Below are 20,376 nucleotides of genomic sequence, written 5' to 3'. Positions count from 1 at the left end.
TATAATTAAAAAGTAATATTTTTTGTTAAATTTGTTAATTGTATAAAGATTAATAATAAACTAATACTTTTAATATTTTAATATTTTATTATATTTAAAAATCTATGTAAAAGGAAGTGATATATGTTTAATCACATAATGCGGTGGAGGGATATTCATGAAAAAAGGAAAGAGATTTTTTTTATAAATACATTTCATTTGTATGCAATCTATTAGTTGCTTTTCTAAATAAAAATGTTTTAGTTAATTTTTACAAAATAATTTCTCTCAATTTCTTCTTTTTAATATTTCACATTCTAGATTGTAATTTAGCTATACATTATACATTAATTATTACAAATTTAATTTAAAGAACGCTATGTACAGAATTATGTAAACTATATAAACTATTGCATCTATGTATAAAATATTTGGTCAAAATCATTAAAATTGAAACAAAATCATTCAACTTTGGATGATTTTGTTATGTCTTTTTTCGATGTTGGTTTCTTCAATATATAATTTTTTATATTCTGGAAAGGCGAATCGAACAGCAGTGTGAGAACTATAGACATGAAAAGAATCCATATTATCTCTTTCAGATTTACCTGAAACAAATTACAGATATTTTAATAACCAATATTGCATTTAATAAAACATTTCACATTTCAAAGCTGAATAAAATGAAAGAAATATTATATTTATTTTAAATTTAATTCTGCTATTTTATTTGAATTTGTTTAAATTATATTATTACATAATATAATTATATTATTTGATATATATTTAATATAATCAAAAGACTGTAAAAAATAAAAGAGAAAGAATATAAGTTTTATAAGAAAAATTCATTTATTAACAAAATTATCAAATATCAAAGAAAAAAATTTAAAAAAGAAAGTAAGTAAAATAAAATACATTTTAGTCGAATAAAAATCCGAATAAAACAGCAGTTTCAAGAGCAAGTCGAGTTTCAGAGCAAGTTTTTCAGTTTACCATTATCCTGAAAAATTCGTAGTGTTCTGCGGTGCGGGTTTGGCCAACATTGTAGAAATATATTGGGAATTGCGTTAAATATACGGCATAACTGATCCTCGTGGTAACGAGAAATCCTCGCCAAGAAGCTATTCTATTCAGAATTCCTGCGATTTGTGAAAGTGACAGACGTTATTCAGATAATTATCACTTTTGTATGTATTGCCAATTTTGCAATTTCAACGCGTAATTACCATTTGAACTGCCGGTGTGCTGCGTTATCGCCATCCAAAGGAACAGGCCGCACCACCCGATGGGAGCGAAAGCGTTGTAAATAGCTGCGTGAATCGGATTGTACACGTAATCGATGGAACCCATTTTAGAGGGTCCGATGAAAGCTGTCAAAAACATCAGGCTGCTCACGGTCCAGCCTGTGTAGAGGGCTGTCTGAAAACATTGAAAATTAGCATATTCATCACAAGTGTCGTATACCACACATAAACAATTGACGTAATGACCACTCACTATGCTTAGCTTGAAATCCTTGGGTATATTCCGTAGCAAGTAACCCACGAAGATACCGATAATGTAAACAGTCAGTCTATGCGATGGTAGCGTGTAGGAGAAATCGGCGGTGTCGAATAATTGTCTTATCCTGGCGTAAGAACGAGATGTGCGTAAATAAAATTTATCGAAATCGACCTCTTCTTGATGTAACATTATGGCGCAATATTGATTTAACACTAGAAATATATAAGACAGGACATATTTGATTGTGGCTGGATCTTGATAATGGTCTAATAACAATTCTTTGAATTTATATTGAATATAATCACATAAAATTATATAAAAAATTATATAATTATATTATATAAATATTCATAAATATATTTATGGATTCGAAAAATAATTATTAATAATTAGATACCAAGATTCTGCCGTAACCGAACCGAATGCCGTGTCTTGTATGTTTCTAATATTAAGACGGTTTGTCGGTGTTGATAAAGGTTTAAATATTAATTTACTTACGACGTGCCATAGTACACATAATTATTAAGATCTTTGGTGTAGGTGACATAGAATCTCAATATTGTAGATATCGAGGCTATTATACCGAGTACAATAGCGCCGATCTTTGGTGACTTGTACAAGAGCAACACCATCAGGGGCGAAATCGCGAACAATTGCGTGTCTATTCCCACATGATGCGTGTGCGTAAGACACTGAAAGTAGAAAAAAAAATGAATTATCATTTGATATATGAGCGGACTGAAAGTCATAGAAAGTCGAGAAGACATTACTAATTTTTTTAAAAGATGTTCCCCCTCATTTTTTTTAAATTTTATCTTTAGATTGTTTGTTGCTCGTTTGCGCGCTTTGGGAAAGTTCCTTTTATCTTTAACGATTATTTTGTATATTCGATATTTTTCAACTTACCATATTTTCGAATCCGAAATAATTGTGAATAAATAAGAAATTCCGCCACCACGTTCTCTTGCAGATTTCCGCGTGATTGTCCACTACCAGCGGCCACTGCGGTCCGGATCCGATGTACGGCATAATGTAAGTACAAAACAATATCAATGCTCCTAGAGTTGGCACTAGCCTGAAATCGAACGCATAGTTTATAGTTTTCTATTTTTTTTTTTTTTTTTTTTTCTATTTATCGGATTAGGACGCACATCAATACCTTAATAAACGCGATAAGTATTCGTTCTTAATGTCTAAAGTTCCGTTCCTCTTTAATCTGCCTACGAAAGAGTAAGTCGTTAACAGGCCAGATAACATGATGAACGGATCGGTGTAAAGACTAGCCGCTCTTCCTATGACGGTCCATGGTTTACCTAAAAACTATGTTAAAAAATTATTTTTAGATTAAAAATTATTTTAATTGTTTAAAATTCTTTTTATGTTACGTTATTTTTAAATAATATATGTATTTATGATGAAATACCGACAATAATTAGAACATTATAGATAAATTCATGAAATCAAAATGTAAGATTCGTAAAATAATTATTTTACATTAAACGTGTATATTTCACTTATATTCTCATAATTATATGGAAAGAACACTATTGCTGCGGTATTTCAAAATTTGATCAGATACATATCTGAAAATAATTTTATCAAAATAATTATGTAAGGTATTCAAATGAATTGCTAAGATATAAAAAATTTTTGCAGTATTATCATCATGCTTAAACTTTCTACATAATTATTTTGATAATTCAACACAAATATTTGTAGATCTGTATCTGATTAAATACTTCGACAATACTTCAAAGTTGTTCTTTCCGTGTAGATGATATTTAGATTAGAGCTTGTGAATCTATGTGAAACATGTAATATATCGGATATCTTTTCGAATTTGCGGTTCACTTATATCCTAAAATCACTGAATAAAAGTGGCACATTGGAAATGGATAATTAATAATTACCTCGCTCATGTATGTCCGGTTCATGTAAGGAATAAAGAATATCGCCATGCTCTTGTGAGCTGTGAGCAGTAGAGCGCTGTTCAAAAATCGGATACCATGAAGCACCGCTATGTCGCCTTGTGGCCTCTCCAAGGAGAAAAGTTTCAGAACGTTGCGCTTCAAAGAGAACGATAAAAGCAATTCGCTGGCCGGTATTTCGCAATGATCGTAGTACGCGGCTACGAGAGTCAATACGAACACGGTAATGAAAAGCAAACTGGAAAAGATAAGACAGCAGACATGAAAATTATTGAATTAATCCAAAATAAAATATTGTTTATTTCGTCTTTTTGTTTTAGCACATTTATGCCCGATTCCTCCAAATAGATTTACTTTAATTTCGGTTTAACTTGCTCTTTATCTTTTTCTAATTCTAATTAGATCTAGAAAAAGATGAAGGGTTGAAGTTGACCTGAGATTAAAGTTAATCTACGTTTGGTCGTCAATCAGGTATTAAGAACTTAATTTAACAAATTCTGTAGTAAACGATTGACTTGAAAATAAATCAGTAGCGTTCTAAAGAAACAATAGAGATTTATCGCGATGTCTAGCAATTTTAACTTATGCAATTTTCAGTACGACATAATGCGACATGGTATGATTTGAACAAATATATATTATTACCTAGTGGCGATGGTTGCTTTTGACAGAACGTTAACGTACTCCTTTTTTACTTGGCACATATTTTGGTCCACTTGCAGTGAAATTTTGAGACCAGTTTGAGCTGTGTATTTCGAGATTGCATGTTGAAGAGAAGCCTTCACATCTTGGGCTGTACATGATGCGGGTGTACATATAGCCCAATTCACGCTGCTAAAACGCGGCACTCTGTGACCGGGCTGGAAATAAAAGCGGATAATCTTACGTTACATAATTTTGCATTAAAATTGTTGGCTAGTAAAAAATAAGTGTCATATTATATTTATGCCAAATATTGTTGAATAAACTACTCAACGAATGACAAAAACCTCGTAAATAAAAATTGACAAATTATATACTTGGAAATTACCATAGCGCTCTCTATGCCATAAAATTATTTCTATTATGTAAGGTTTTGCCTGTTTTACTTATTTTTTTTTTATAATTTCTCATACAAGAATGCATTTGTAAGCACCTGTAAAGAATTGCCATTACACACACACACACACACACACACACACACATATTCGCTTCGATAAATATTTATAACGTATTGAAAAAAAATGTAAAATCTCGAAAATACTATTTAAGGAAACATTGGGGAAACTCATCGTTTATTATCCCGATTATGCATAATTGACAGGATAATAGGATGTTTTTTTTTTCTTTTTTTCTAAGAAGATCTTCCACGAGATCTTTCATAAGTGACCCTCGCGGCGACAAGAATTTTAATATACTCGTCGCTCAGGTGCTTTTGAGAGTACGTTTACGGAAGTCTATTAAAAGCATTTGATTGTGCGAGGTATGAATAAAGAAGACGCAGACGTTTTATAAATCATATCTCCAGGATTCCCGCGAAGGCGGAACGAGTAATTCAAAATGCAATTGACGTTTGGCCAGTCAAGCTACGATAATTAATGTTCTTGGATCTCGCCGTGCGACGTTAACGATACCGAAATAACAGACATTAGCATCAATCCGATATGCAACATTACGACAGATGATTGTTCTAACCAGTTACGCACACAAGTATGTGATTATCTGTTATTATTATATAATCAGATTGTCGATATCTAAGCAAAAAGAATTTCCTGTATGCTTCATCAATCCACATTCTTGTGTGATTCATTTTTATTTAAAAACCTCAAGAATGCTGTTTTTCTTTTTTTATCACAACTATATTTAATTATAATGTTAAAAGAGAAATCATGCAATTTTTTTATTTTCCATCATACGCTGAAATTAATTTCTTTCTTCATAGATATAAAAAAAATGACCGTTACGTGTATAAGATGATAGTAAATTAATTTTTATTGGATCCTGAGATCTGATTATCTCAACAAATATGATAATTAACGTTAATGAGGTTTTTATGACATGTATTCAAATTTTTCGGAGCCATAGAAATTTCTCATTTCTAAACTCTAATCTCCCGGTGGTCAGCGAGATTTGTAAGTATATTTTCGAGTAACTGTTTTTTTACGCAGTTCTCCGTTTTGTTCTGTTAAAATTCATCCTGTGTCGCGCGTCTTCATCGCGATCGCTCGCCGAGCATCTTTTATTCGTCGACATCCGGCCGCTGATGTCTTCTACTTTGTCGATTTACATAAATTTCGCGGCGCGATTCACGTGTCCATTACATATTCATTAGGGGATTAAACATACGCAGCAAAGGATGATCTGTCGAATCGTTAAAATGCCGGGAACATAACGTTCGCGAGGGGAAATAACCGAATACGGAAATAAATTTTTCACTCAAAAATTCAGATTCTCCGAATCATTACAGTTAACTTTATCGCGCGTGAACATCATTGACGTCATTTTTATCATCCAACACGATTCGTATTTTTACAAGGTATCTTCGCGAAATACCGAAAGATACGTGTTGCCTATATTATCGTAATCTCGAGAGTCAGCGGAGACTGACGAATGACGAATCAATTTTAGGCGATTCGCTCGCGCGGTTTTGATATTCTACGTGCCGAAGCGGCCCGATCGTTCTCACCGCAAACGTGAGATATCGCGATAAGGAACCTGTGATTGATTGCGAAACGATCGATCACGCCGGTTCGCTCGTCCCGGCGCATCGGAGGGAGAATGCACATTATACACACTCACGTCGGTCATGTTACTGCGAAACGCGTAATGCGAATGCAGCAGGCGATGCAGATACTTGAGGTCCGGCCGGGACTGGTCGACGTCCAGCTGCAAATACGCTAGACAATACTGTCCCCGAATGCCATCCTTGCCCTCGACACCGACGCACTCGTCGAAATCGCCGAATTGATTAACATTCCCGCTGAGCAGGCCGGAAGGCACCTTCGCGGTCGCGTCGTACACTAAAAAGCGTTAAAAGCGATCAATATTGCGAAAATAGAAAGGCGGGACCTTTCCTCTCCCTCCCCCTCCCCCCGACGTCCTCCTCCTCATGAGGACGATACTCCTTACTGTGTTCGTCGTAGATGTTGGGCAAAGCTCTCAATGACAAATTTTTCGACCGACGACTATTTTCGGCAGACGCTGTAATATAATAATATAAAAAAAAAAAAAAAAAAAAATGCGTGTGCACATGCACAGCGAATTCGGAATAAGGGAGAGGGAAAGGAGAGAAATTGGCAATGATTATTATCTTGTCAAGCGTAACCGTTGCTAAACCCCTCGTGTCGCGGAATACGGAATAGCGTGCTGCATTAATGTTCGTCGGCAAATAAAACATTCGGTGCAATCGTTCGGGCCCGCTTATGAAAGATCATTAGGTACAAATTCGTCCGTCAATTATTCCCAATTATTTTCGAATTCGACGATCGTGGTACACGAGTATTTCTTTCCCCCGCGATCATTTCGAAGGAATTTCTCGAAACGATAAGCTCCTCCCATCGTAATTACCGTCGCGATAATTTGATCTCAGATTATTCGGCGCTATCTTTAACTGACCTTAGACTCGCCCTTCCGAATGTACTTATCGGTGGCCGACTTACTTTTCAACGCCCATAGCGTGAATTTCGCGAGCTCCTCGTGAAAGATATCGGCGTGTCGTTTGCATTCCGCGCTGACGCCCCCCGCGCCGGGGTCGTACGGCGGGAGAAATTGCAATAATCTGCGTGCCTCGAGGTTGATCTTCTCGGGGAAGTCATCTGGAAAAGAAAAGAAAGTGAAAATCCTTTTAATGCCCGCCGGGTATTCGGGAAGATCTCGGATATTCGCGCGTCAAGGAAGAGTTTATCCTTGGACACGCGCGAGAGCGGAGAAAATTTGCGAAGGCCTCTCCCCGCCCCTCTTTATCGCGAATTGGCACATCGCCGTGGGATTCACGTAAATCGCATGAGACCGGTTACGTGCCTCGTGTTCAAACACGAGCGAGGTATTTTATCGACGTTAAGCCACGCTTGCCTGACATTGACATGATAATGCGGGAGAGTTATTAAGATACCTCCCGGCGTGCTCGTTTCGGCTTTGCGAACCGTGACGCAATCTCCGATCAAAAGTGACATTTTTGACTAAAGTCGACTAGGCACACTAGAGTCACTCGATATAATCCCGATCGATGTTGCATGTTGAAAACGCCGCCTATATTTGAAACGCGACTGTCGCGCAATGCTGAATCGCTGACGCAGATTGGACTGATTTTTCAATACGACCTTTCCCTCGTCCCTCTTCCTCCGTCCGATTCCTCTTTCTCTTTCCCTCATACAAGTGAAACAATTAACCTTCGTTTCGCGAGATAGAACTTTTACGATAAATTGAATTGAAAGTTAACCTTGTAAACGAGCTGAGATGAGATCGACAAAATTGAGGAATATCTAAGGTCGTTGATCCGTATCGAATGATATTGCAATTTATTATAAAATTATGAAAAAGGTCAATGTACAAATTTGATCTTGAGAATGGGTTCCCAGCCTAACATTGAACCGGTATTATGCATAATTAATTAGCTCGAAAAGGTAGTCGTAAAAATTTAACTTGCGAATTATATAATCTATAATAGAATCACCAATTGGATTTTTAGCGAATCATAAAACCGTCTATTCTGCCGTTGCGCAAGAGAGATAAAAGAACATTATACATTATACATTATGTAATTTTAGGTAATAAATTATTCGAATTTTTTTATATATATTTATTTAGATATAGCTGTAGTCATTTCTAATATTAATTCTAATGTTATTCTTCGTGTTTTTTTTTCTCTCTAAAAATAGATCCTCTTCTTAGATAATTAACAAATGATATGGACGTCTTTGTTTCAGCTTTAACAACTTTGCGAACGATGTATTTGTAACTATTATAACTCCTAATTACAACATTTTTTTCAAATATATCATGAAATATAAAGAATAATTAATAAAAATCTGTTAAATTAATGACGTAATTTTGTTGTAACGTGCTTCGTTACTAAACTCAGAATAAATCATGTTTCAAAAGCGAAAAAGTGCTCAATTACACAGAAAATGACAACATGATGTTGCATAATTATTATAGTTGTATCATAGGTAAATAAATTACTTGTATCATATCATAGGTAAATTCTATACATTAATTAAGTATTTAAATATACCAATTAACTTAATATCTTAACGATACAGTCTGCATTTCTAGTTCTTCGAATATAGTACGTTATTATAACTATTAGTCACAGCGCCCTGTGGGCGAAATGGAGCTTAAAATATATTTGAGCCATCCACATCGCTGGTCATTTCGATGGCGACGGATAATCGACCTGGTTTCCATTGTTTCAGGGCACGACGATTTTCTCGCGGTAACGTGAGGCAATCGAAAAATGGAGCCGGACGTCCACAGAGAGTTCGACGTCGATGTTGAAACCGGGACGGCGGTCTCCGCGCGAACGGAATCACTTAGCGTCGCGGTTTGTTTGCTCGATCGGTTGTAGCAATCGTATAAAATATGACACGCGTGGTGTGGGCAAAACGAGCGATTTGTACACGTCGTTATTACTTTGCTTACAAGCGATCCTCGCGCGTTTTGCACTTTGCGTTTAACACCGTTCGCTACCAGGGTCACAGATTTGATTTGCCTTCGGCACAGCCCACGCTACATTATTTTTAACAGTTTTTATTCGCTGTAATAATGCATATGATAATTATGCATATGTAGAATAAATTAAAAAAGTCATTTGAGTGTTCTAAATAACGATATTATATATTCTGTACTTCTTCCTGTATCATTCTACCATTTTTATTTTATATTATAAACAATAATTCTAAGACTGATATTTTCATAGATTCTCTCAGTTAATAAGTTAGTTGATAAATATTTAACTATTTAAGCGGGCTACTATTTGTAGAAATATAATCGAAAAATGCCAAGCAATGCGATCATGTTGTTTTTGTGCATCTTCATTAATTTTTTTAAGAATACTTAAGAAGAATCTTACTAAGAATATTTATTATAAGATTACAAAATAAAAGTTTCAGTTGATCCGTTAAATCCATTTTGAGTTATAACGCTAATGGTGCATTGCGATAGAATTCGTTAGTTAAGCTTATTAAATTGCCGTCGTAAAGCGTCATAAATAGTCAACAGGAACAGCAAGATCGCGCTGCTTGCACCATTCGAACGATTAAGATTATCTCGAGTACAATGTCATAAAGCAGTCGAAGAGTTCCATTAGCATTTTAAGAAAATTTTGAAGTAAGAATTACGAAGTAAGAATTACTACCAGCTTAAATCACACACAAGTATGCTAGTCTCATAAAAGATGGAAGGATGCATCACCTGATTCTAGAGAAAGTTCTACACGTGTAATTTTCTCCGAATTTTCTCGTGGGTTACACTTGAATTTGACGTGGGTCGTCGTAACATAATGGCGCAATTGACGCAAGCGGCCGATTACGCAAGGCCGAATTAGGCGTACGTTTTTTTTAACTCTATTCTTAAGTCGCCGACCATACAGTCTGGCTTCATCGCGGCCTGACAAGGCAATCCTACGATGACACGGATACAAAACGCGCTTGTAATTAGAGCGCTCTTAAGTAGAGGTCTTGTTTCGTATACGCAAGCACAAAATCCCATTACGAAATCACGATAATGATCGGCGATGTTAATCTGTCGTGATAAATATCGTTACATCTCTCGGTGCGATTTACGACGTCTCGTTGTGTGGACAATTAACGCACGGACAAGGAGGAGACTTTATATCTTCATTAGCTTCTCATCAAACACGCTCATTGCCAGCCATTGGCGTTGGTTTTATTTATTTCTAAAAGACGACTAGGACGTAATAAATTAATAATTTATTCGCACCTTGGAAAAAATCGTTTGTTTTTTTTCATAGTTCATCAATTCGATTCTTATCCTGTTTTCTCATGACCAAAATAGCAACGACCAAAATAACTGCTCACTGAAAAATTATGTTTAAATTATTGTACCCTGTACAAATAAATAATATATCAAAATTTATCGTGTCCCGGATGAATTATTCATTATCAAAGGATACCATATGATATTTTTTTTAACGACTCATCACTAATCAAAGAATTGCCTTTACATTATTACGATTGAATTACAAATTTATTACAAGATATTTAAAACAGTGAGTAAAACAGTCGTATCAACTCTAAACATCGTGTTTGATGCCGCGGAATGTTCATAAGATCAACATTACATTGCGAAATATTATGTGGACATTGGACAAGTCCCCCCTTTCTCCTCTTAATCGTATTGCAAATATACATTTTTTACACGGATGCGTCCTTGTTTATTCACAGTTACATTATACACAGTTTCGTACTTTGGACGTGCAATAAGCGAAACATTCCACCGAATCCGTCAACAATGCGTTATGGCAAGGACCTTCCGTCGAAAGCGACGAAAAAGAATCAAGACGTTTTGCCTTACACACATTCCTTATTTCGTTTCACGTCAACGTAACACATCGCACAAGATTCAGCGGAATGCTTGCTGCACATACAATTATATACCTAAAGTAATTAATTAATCGTGTTGGCTTATCTTTCGTTTTATTGCCTCAGACATTAAAACACTAGGAAACTAGTTGTGTAGAATCTTGATACTTTCGCAAAATGTTCCATTTAAATTAAAACTCGGTTCTATCAGTTTTTATTATTTCCACATTATTTTAAATCTATCATAATCAAAAACTTTTGTTTTTTTTTTTAATGTACTTAAAACTGAATTTACGTCATGTTTGTCTATTATTTTCGATGAAAGTAACAGTTGTTTTCATCTTAGCAGAGATAATGATTAGACGCGGCTCGTCAAATAATTACAGATTTGTATAAACTTTGAAATGGGATATTAAGGACTTTTAAATTATAGGTGAAAGCGGAAATAAATTACATTACCTTAATTTTCTGAAGTATCATCCTAGTATCATCAATAAGATAGAATTATGTGTCGAATATAAATTTTAATTATAGTTGACCTTTATAGAAGACCTTGATTTGACGAGCTGACCCTTCTCTCATAAATTTACGCATATCTTCGGATTTATTAAACCAGTTTGGAGGTCAAGTTTCTCAACAGGAAGCTTCCGCTAAATCGCTCCAGTGATGTGAATTCGCAAGAGTTATATTGTATTTATCAAGACTATTAACGCACGTGTAACAAATTCAATATGAAAGGAATAGAAGGCAAAGAAGTGGGTAGGAATCAAGTCAAATGAAGGTAGATATAATGTGTAGTTTAATCAAGTGGATATAATAACAAATTCAATATGAAGGAAATAGAAGGGAAATTCAATGTGAAAATGTGAAAAGAATAGAAGGCGAGAAATGGGCAGGATTCAAATTTAATGGAAATCGGAGTTGAATTTTCTGAAACAGTCATCGTACGACATTATTAACGGGCAACTGAAATCTTTTGTAATATCGTTACAAATATGGCGATAGTGACCCTGAACCATCGAACGTTACCGCATTCCCGACCTTCCTTCGGTCCACCGGCAATCCACATGCATTGCGTAATGCAGCATGCGATAATATTTACTTTCCGTTCATAAAGGAGTCGTCAGTAATGATAGCGGCAATCCGGGACGAAATTTGACGTCTCGATTAATGATATGTAATTAATGACACAGCGAGCAGCCGCATGTACAAAGTCCAATCGCGTGACGAAACGTTGATTTCTTTTTTATTGCACTTGTGACAGTGGCCTTTCTCAGAATCTTTTTTTTTCAATTCTGTAATAATTAACAAGTTGGGACACGTCTCATTGCTCAGAGTGCATTCTTGCTACTCTCTCGACGGGAGAAAAACCAATCTAGAAAGCGCCTTTTGAACCGATGAATTAATGAATTATAGATACAGCCGGATTCAAATTTTTTTTTTATTATATCGGTTGCACTTAGAACTAACTAGAGTAGATATCAAGGTAAATTGCATTCTCCGGCCAAAAGAGATAAAAAGATAAGAGGAGTCTAATAAATGTCAAGGTAATGTTAAATGGTGACATTTATAAACTGGTTCTTTGACAGTTTTAGATTAATAAACATCTGTTTAAGAATTATGCCGAAATCTGATCCTGATCTAATACTCCCTAAATATTCTTTGCAAGAGATTTACTAAATCTTCAAGATATCAAAATCTATCTTTTTATGTTCTATATATTACAAATTTCTTTTTAAGATTTTTTTGTACAGTTAAACATACATAAATATGTCTTCAAAAGAGATTCTTGATTCCATTTATCGATATGTTTTGTTTTGCAATGTCTAAATGAACTTTGTTAGATGCAAGAAACAGAGTTGCAACATTCAATTATGCGATATTTATATGATTAACGTGTAAGCCACACTTCTAATCTGTGAAGCGTAAATACGGCCGAGAAGATTTTCTATCTCAAAATCTGTCTTTTTATATGTTCCATATATTACAAATTTCTTTTTAAGATTTTTTTTGTACGGCTAAATATACGCATAATTATAATAAATATGTTTTTGAAAGAGATTCTTGATATTTACCGATATGGTTTGCCTTGCAATGTCTAAATGAATTTTGTTAGATGCAAGAAACAGAGTTGCAACATTCAATTATGCGATATTTATATGATTAACGTGTAAGCCACACTTCTAGTCTGGGAGATATAAATACGGCCGAGGAGACTTTCCACCAGTCGTTACAATTCTTCCAATATTAAGAGATTAATTGGAATGGCGTTCTACATTAATTTAAAATAATGCAAGAGCGAAAGATATATTTATATCGATGAAAACAATTTTTGAATATAGTTTAAGCCGAATTTCCTAATCATCGCTCACGCATTTACTGACTCAACCAAGGCTTTTCGGAATTTCTTAAAATAAGCGATCGATCTCTTTCCAAATTTTAGAATCTTTCTTGTGTAAATCAATATTTGCTTAACGGATACTATCGCGTTCTATGACTCATACGCTTAATACAGCGGTGCGTAACGCGATATTGCACGCGTGCTACCACGTGCGATTAATGGCATTGTATATACGGGTTGTCTTATGCGGATAGTTAAAGGTTAAATCAATTAAAGACATTGTAACTCACGTCCATGCGTCGTCATTATAATTGAACTACAAACGGTAAGTTGACAAACTCCTTGCGATATAACGGTAAATATTTCTTCTAACTTGTATTCTATATAAATGTTTCTCTCTTTTAATTTCTGTAATATGTAATGTATATTAATCGTTAAGTAATCACTAAACGAATCACTATTAATATTTTCTGTATTACTGAAATGAAAAGATAAAAAAAAAAAGGAGAGAAGCATTCAGTGACATAGAATAAAAATTAGAACAAGTTCAATCTTGAATTAATTTTTCATTCCGAAAGCCAAGTTTAGCCTGCAGGAACTTGTTTTTATAGCGGATATGGGTATGATCCGGATAGGGAATACCATTACCTCATCCTGTTTTTTGTCACATTCGTAGCTACGTGTCCATAATTTGGCGAACGAAACCGGTCTCCGAATCGGATAAATTCTCTATTGTTGAAATGAACGCAAGCGCGCTTTCATCGAAACGTTTCTTCGAAATCTTTCCTCTTAGGTGATAAAAAATGATTTTCATTATTAATAGAAATGTGAATTCGGAGCTAATCCAGATTGCCGTATTAACAATGATATATATTTTAGCTAAATGTCGATAAAATACGAAGGTAACGATGAAATTATTATGTCTGATATTTCGGATTACGCACAGTCGGTCCGCTGATTAATAATGCGTTAAATAATGCGTTTCGAAAAATTATATAAGATGTTAAATATTAATTTCGCGATATATTGTCCATCGCGATTTATTATATTATTTATTAATATTATTTATTATATTAACATACGCATGTTTATGAAGTAAAAAGTATAAGACATAAAATTAAGTACAAAAAATTTATATCTCAACTTAATAAGAAAATTTCGCGATTTTCTCAATCTGATAATTTCCGAGTCAGACAATGAATATGTTAAATATTATAAATAAAATATTAATTTATTTCATTAGATATAATTTATGATGTATTGTTTTACATTTTGTAGAGCTCTGATGGAGTAAATAATGAAAAGACATTAATACGACAGACGTTTTCAGGTTTATAGCTTGCATTAAAAGTATGTCGAAATGTCGACATATCTTTCGTGACTTCCTATATTGAAATGTTTAAGGCTTTTGTTATGTCACGCCGCAAGTAGCGCAGTCACGTTCGTCAGTGCATCGGTGCATAATGCGTACGATATTGTCACTAAAAATCGCTCTCGAATATCGAACATGTCGAAACATCGAAAGTATTTTCGCCCTTTGACATCTCACAAATTCTAATAATTCTGACAGATGAGAAAAGCAAGAACGCAGTCATGGCAAATATCTATACACATGAAACCTGTCAAACCGAAGATGAAGTAAAAAGTAAAGAAAATTCATGAAGTTATCAACTAAGAAGTTCATGAAGAGTGGATCAGTTTGAGACACTTATATATCGAAGTATTACGTATGCGTATTAAGGTCACATTGCATTTTCTGCGGACGTGTGCATTCTTCGTCGATGTCCGACTTCGAGCACATTAAGCACATAAATGAAGAATCTACTCGGAGAAAAAAATAGTTTGGCTGTATCAAAATTCTGTTTTAAAACGAACAAATCAGAAATTTCGATTAAAGTTATCAGATTTAAACAAGACTTTCAATTAATTTAAACAGAAATCTGATAATTTCAAGTTTTGAAATTTTTTATTTGTTCATCTTGAAAAACAGAATTTTGCTATCAGCCAATCAAACTATTTTTTTTCTGTATACTCCAGGTTATACACATTCAGATGCAGACGTATTTGGCGAAAAACCGTGCGTGTATTTTTTGTTAGGGACTGAAATAATTTCTTTCCCCCTCGAGGTCTAATTGGAATCATTTGGACATTCTCGGAATTGAAGATCGAAACTGGTACTCCGAATTTTTCTTGCGCACTTCAATACGATACGCAGTTTGAATAAATGCATTCGGTCGGCCTTCGGTTTATAAAGTTGCAACATAAAGTTGCAACGATTACACATGTCTCGGACTCGCGAGCGACATTAATATCCACGCCAATTGTCGTTGTATCGAGATATCTTAAAGTTTTCAGTATCGTTCCGTAAATTTCAACGGATCGTCAAAAGTCAATTATTATTAGCGCTGAGGCGGCGCGGTATTTACGCTTCATTCCGCGCTCTCGATCAAAGGTTAATAGCATTTTGTTAATTACGAGAGCTGGCAGCGCGCGAAGATGCGAATTTCGATTGCCGCGAGTGGATTTTACAATTAACAGCTAATGTTTAAAAGATGAAATCAGCGTACGCGCGATAAATAATACACACCGCGATCGGTGCAACCTGTCAACATCAGTTTGTCAATGAGTCTGAAATTAGCCGTTCGTCACCTATGATCCACCTGATTAAAAATATACCGGAGGATTATTTATTTTTAGTTATTTATATATTCATTTGCATGATTCATCCTTTGCTCCGGCAACAAATATCAAGTAATGAAACTAAAATCTACAATTTATCGCGTCCTCTTGCGAAGAGCATAAATCTTCACCTCTTTAGCATTTTATATCAATATTATAAAATAAGATTTTATTCTTGCAAAATATATTTTTGCGGCTAAGTGGCGAAAGGCCAAATTAAGTTTCTCAATTTTGTTACGAAATAGATATTCCTGTCATACAAAAGAGTAATGGTTCTGCTATCACTTACCATAGTGCGGATTCGTGTGATGCGCTTTCGGCCTGTCATCATTCCATACATCTTTCTCGGTGTCGAGCGTGTAATTGCCGAGACTGCTGATCAGCTCGACAAAAGTGAAGTTCTTAGTCGTGTCGGTCTTGTTGGGCGCGAGCACGCGAAGTATGTCTTCCTCCTCGAAGGTGCCGAGACCATTCGAGGATGTCAAAACGTCCACCGGGGACTCGGCATGCAACAAACCAATCAGACTGAAAATCGTCCAAATCCTCACAAACGTTCCCATTACTCCCCTCGAAACGAGCGTGTCGGGCCGAGAATTTCACGCAAAATTAACGAACTGTTCAATTTTTTCGTGTCGCGATTTCGTGAGCTTCTTTCAAGAAACGACCGACTCGTGAACGATCAGTCGTGGATCATGCTCGCACTTGCGCGATCGTCATAGCTTCACTGTAGCCTCGATGGGATTTTCGTTCGATCCGAAATCACCGGAGATGCTCTCTCGGAGGAAGAATCGTGATTAGATTCGTGATGTGGGACTCGTTCGATCTGATGACGAGAGAGAGCCACGCCGAGTTGCTGTATCGAATGTATTCGTGATCTCCCGAATTGCCCGGCTGTTCGAAGGCGAGCTTTACGAGTGATCGCGACTCGATCGCGTGACGACGAAGTCACCTGTGCCACCTTGCCGATAGGGAGGCCGAGAAGAGGGGTGGATACCATACCGCTCTCGTCGTTCTCTCCCACTCTCTCGGTTTCGAGGATCTCGCGTCAAAAAAAAAAAAAGATAAGAGTGTATAGATGTAACCATGTCCACTGCGTGAAGGAGTCGTTTATAGATCGACGGGACTGTGCTCAGGAAGACAAGAGAAGGACCATGAAATATTCAAACTAAAATTCTAAGAATATCGATTCGAATTGTCAATTTGCACTCACCATCGCATCAGTCAATTTTTTTACTCGACTGAATTTTGACACGGGAACAATTTATAAAAACTTGAAGATAATTTGATATTTTGACAGATCCGAGATAAAAGAAAAGGGCTCCGAGAATTTTTGTATAATTAATTAGATCGATCAAATTCTCCGACGAATTTCACAGTAATCATTAACAAGTAATAATTGTTATTGTTATTTGTCGCATACCGTTGCACACATGTTACGTATTAAAGAAAAAAGATGTTTTAAAAATAGCGTTGCACGCCTCTGCGGCGTATACTTGAAAGTGTCGAAGTGACGAGTTCAGGGTCAGTTTGAGAAAGTGAATCGTATATTTGAGGATTGAGGAATTTAGTTTTTAAGGAAAATTTATGTAAGAAGTCGCACAATTTCCAAAGGCTGTCGATGAAAAGAAGCTATAGAATTACGCTCCAACGAAGCGCGCCCGTCCCATCCTTAACGAAGTGTCGTTGCGACAAAGGCACATTTAGATTCGATATCGTTCTATGCGGCAGCGATCAATTAAAATTCGACGGTGGTTTAGCGTAGTCATTCATAAGCGAGACATTGCTGATGACTCGAGATCAGCTTGCAATTAAAACTCATCCTTGAGGCATTACCGTCTTTGTTAACTGAGTACATTTTCTGTTAAGTTACGGCCTTGGAAAACAACGATTACCACCGGAGTCTGATCGTTTCATTATGTAAGGCGTGGAGAACAAAAGAAACTATTTTCGTTAAATGTTCAATCTTTAGAAAAGAAAATGCGAAAATTTTCTTATCTCGCGCTCGACGCAACGAAAAGACTTGTCTTACGGTAAACCGAACGGAGACGGTAACGAAAGGAGATCAATTTTGTCAGCCGACATCGTTCGAAATATGCTGCCTTTGCTGTTCATGACGATGTTGTACATCGTGAACATTCTGCTGACGCATGCATACGATAATAATCAATTAATAAAAAAAAAATCTGCTCTATATTTAGCGAAAACAATCTAAGGCGGTACAATAGATGTGAGCATGATATTTATTCTTTTTTTCTGTTCCCGATCCCTTCCGGTTTAGCACAAGTTCGCCTTGCTTTCAACGCGAATTTAATTAATAATACAGAGGTCGGTTCACGAGTGTGTGCAGCAATCTAATTATCATAGTATTAGAAAATATGCTGCAATATCTCACGTTATTAACATATTAGACTGTCGCGCACGTTTATTATTCCCGCTATTAGGAGCGTTAGAAATTATTGTATGCAAAAGCCCATTTCATTCGCTTTCGTAATCTCGATACGCACCGAAAGCACATGACGTCGCTATAAAAAAGATTCTAGCCTAATGCAAAGATTATCTTGACGACGATCGATGCGGCCTTGGATGTTGCTCCGGGTATTCGACCTGTGTGGTAGTCGGCTCTTGATCGCCACTAAATAATTCGGATGGACCTTCTCTCATCTTTTCCCAGAAATTGACCACCAATTTCGCAAACCTGAACTAGGCTCTTTAATAATTGTCAGACAGTAGAGATTAATGACACGTCACATACGCGCACACACATCGCAAGGATATCCTGCGTTTCAAGATCTTTTCTGGCAATGCCCCGAAATTCTTGCCATTTCGTATATTAATCATCTCGCTTACAGTTTGCATAGCTGTATCTTTTCTCCACTTACGAAGTTTTGCTGCTTTCGTAGGCTAATTAACTTTTGACACGTGCCACTATCGCCACAATGCTATGCATTTGCGCAGGCATCTTGTAATCGAGATACTACAATTCAATTCGGGACACAGAAATTCGGACCATCATTTACAAAAGTTCTCACAACTGTTTATTATTCGATTATTCCAATGAATTCATTATATTCGCGCGAAATATTATTCCTTCGTTTATTTTTTAAAATGGAAACGGCATTTTAATAAATTGCCGGAGGCAAAATTTTCAAATGATATACAAACTTCTTATTATCACGTACCTAATACATTTAAAATTTACATTTTATGTAAATTCTAAAATTTAAAATATTTTAAATATTACAAAATCGGCATATTAATTAATGATTTGTTTTATTAATAATTTGACATATTCTTTAAGACTGGGAAAAAAAAGATTTTTTTATAAGAGCCAAATATATTTCCGTTACTATTATTGGTTTTTCTTTGTTGCAATTCACAAGCACAAGTAAAAGATTCCATTCTAAGTTTATTCTTTTTTCGAGAGTTAAATAATCTTACGTTATGAAAACGGTAAACTTGCATTTGCTAAATCTTATTCAAATTGATGCAAGACTTAGTGAGCACGTTGCACGAGTCTCTACGCACTTTGCTTGTACAAAACAGTTTCAAAGGCGTCGTACACATCGCGTGTACATCTGATTGGGGCTCGAGTATTCTCCTAGGCAAACGTGTGAATCGTAATAGTGACACTGGGTCGGGGACCCTCACGAGTTGCATTCCTTACGACGTTCTCGTTGCAACATTGCGACGTTTGCCACGCCGTTAGTTTCTCGTTGACTACGGCATCTTTTCACTCTTAAAAGAGAAGCATGTCAAATCGGATTTCATCGTCGTTTTTTTTTTTTTTTTTTGCGATACTAATTGAGTCTTTCGCTGTATATACGATATATTTTATACTGTGAATGACTTCTTGACAATTTAAATAGCGAAAGGATCCAAGGTCGAAAATTTTGAAGGTTTGATATTTGTTTGTCATAAGAAGAATTGTAACATGATAGCCTTGATAGCCTTTACACGTGTTAACTTGTACTATAAGTCGCTATCGTCGCAAAAATCACAAATATTTCGACAGTTTGATAAAAAAACTAGGAATTAATAGGAATTAATAGGAATTAATAGGAATTAATAGCCGCGTGAAGAATTTTATTCATTAAAGATAAATTTGATATCTATCTTTGACTAAACGAACATTTCGTTATTGTGTGTACTTTGCACCGCATTTCGCAATATTTATAATAAATTATTCGTAAATAAAATCAAAAGAGAGATCCAAAATCTTCAACTTTTCACGAACGTAATTAAAATGTAGAAAAAAATTTACATCTCATCGCAATTTACGACAGTCGTTACGCAATATCCATGCAACATTTAGACATATAATAAACTACAAAAATACAACCGATTGAGTCATAAATAATTATCCGAATGTAAATGTAAATTTGTAATGTGTGTAAATTTTTTTAAGATTTCCAATTTTTATTAA

At 35.5% G+C, this 20,376-nt stretch overlaps 1 protein-coding gene across 1 annotated transcript; it reads right to left on the bottom strand.

Moving 5' to 3' along the window:
- Positions 1-261: 261 nt before the first annotated feature.
- LOC105433961 (nose resistant to fluoxetine protein 6) lies at positions 262-16,968 on the bottom strand. The gene is made up of 12 exons (XM_011649482.2): positions 16,243-16,968; positions 7,052-7,207; positions 6,192-6,412; positions 4,059-4,273; positions 3,396-3,651; positions 2,645-2,805; positions 2,392-2,560; positions 1,984-2,177; positions 1,480-1,609; positions 1,209-1,401; positions 976-1,121; positions 262-587 (listed from the first exon to the last, which is right to left on the bottom strand). Exons 1-12 carry the CDS (start codon positions 16,511-16,513, stop codon positions 441-443), a joined length of 2,259 nt encoding a protein of 752 aa, XP_011647784.2. The 5' UTR covers positions 16,514-16,968; the 3' UTR covers positions 262-440.
- Positions 16,969-20,376: the final 3,408 nt, after the last annotated feature.

The sequence above is a fragment of the Pogonomyrmex barbatus genome, unplaced genomic scaffold (assembly GCF_055798465.1).
Source record: "Pogonomyrmex barbatus isolate J1 unplaced genomic scaffold, ASM5579846v1 scaffold18, whole genome shotgun sequence".
Classification (NCBI taxonomy): Eukaryota; Metazoa; Arthropoda; class Insecta; order Hymenoptera; family Formicidae; genus Pogonomyrmex; species Pogonomyrmex barbatus.
The sequence above is the reverse complement of the archived record's forward strand: the minus strand, read 5'-3'. Positions and strand labels throughout refer to the sequence as shown.

What these genes read in the sequence shown, in the direction of transcription:
- LOC105433961 (XM_011649482.2), bottom strand. Translation starts at nt 16,513, where the DNA reads ATGGGAACGTTTGTGAGGATTTGGACGATTTTCAGTCTGATTGGTTTG. An exon ending in CACGCTATGGGCGTTGAAAA is followed by an intron (nt 6,413 to 7,051) that starts GTAAGTCGGCCA and finishes AACGCTTTTTAG; the next exon opens with TGTACGACGCGACCGCGAAG. An exon ending in ACCGGACATACATGAGCGAG is followed by an intron (nt 2,806 to 3,395) that starts GTAATTATTAAT and finishes TTTTTAACATAG; the next exon opens with TTTTTAGGTAAACCATGGAC.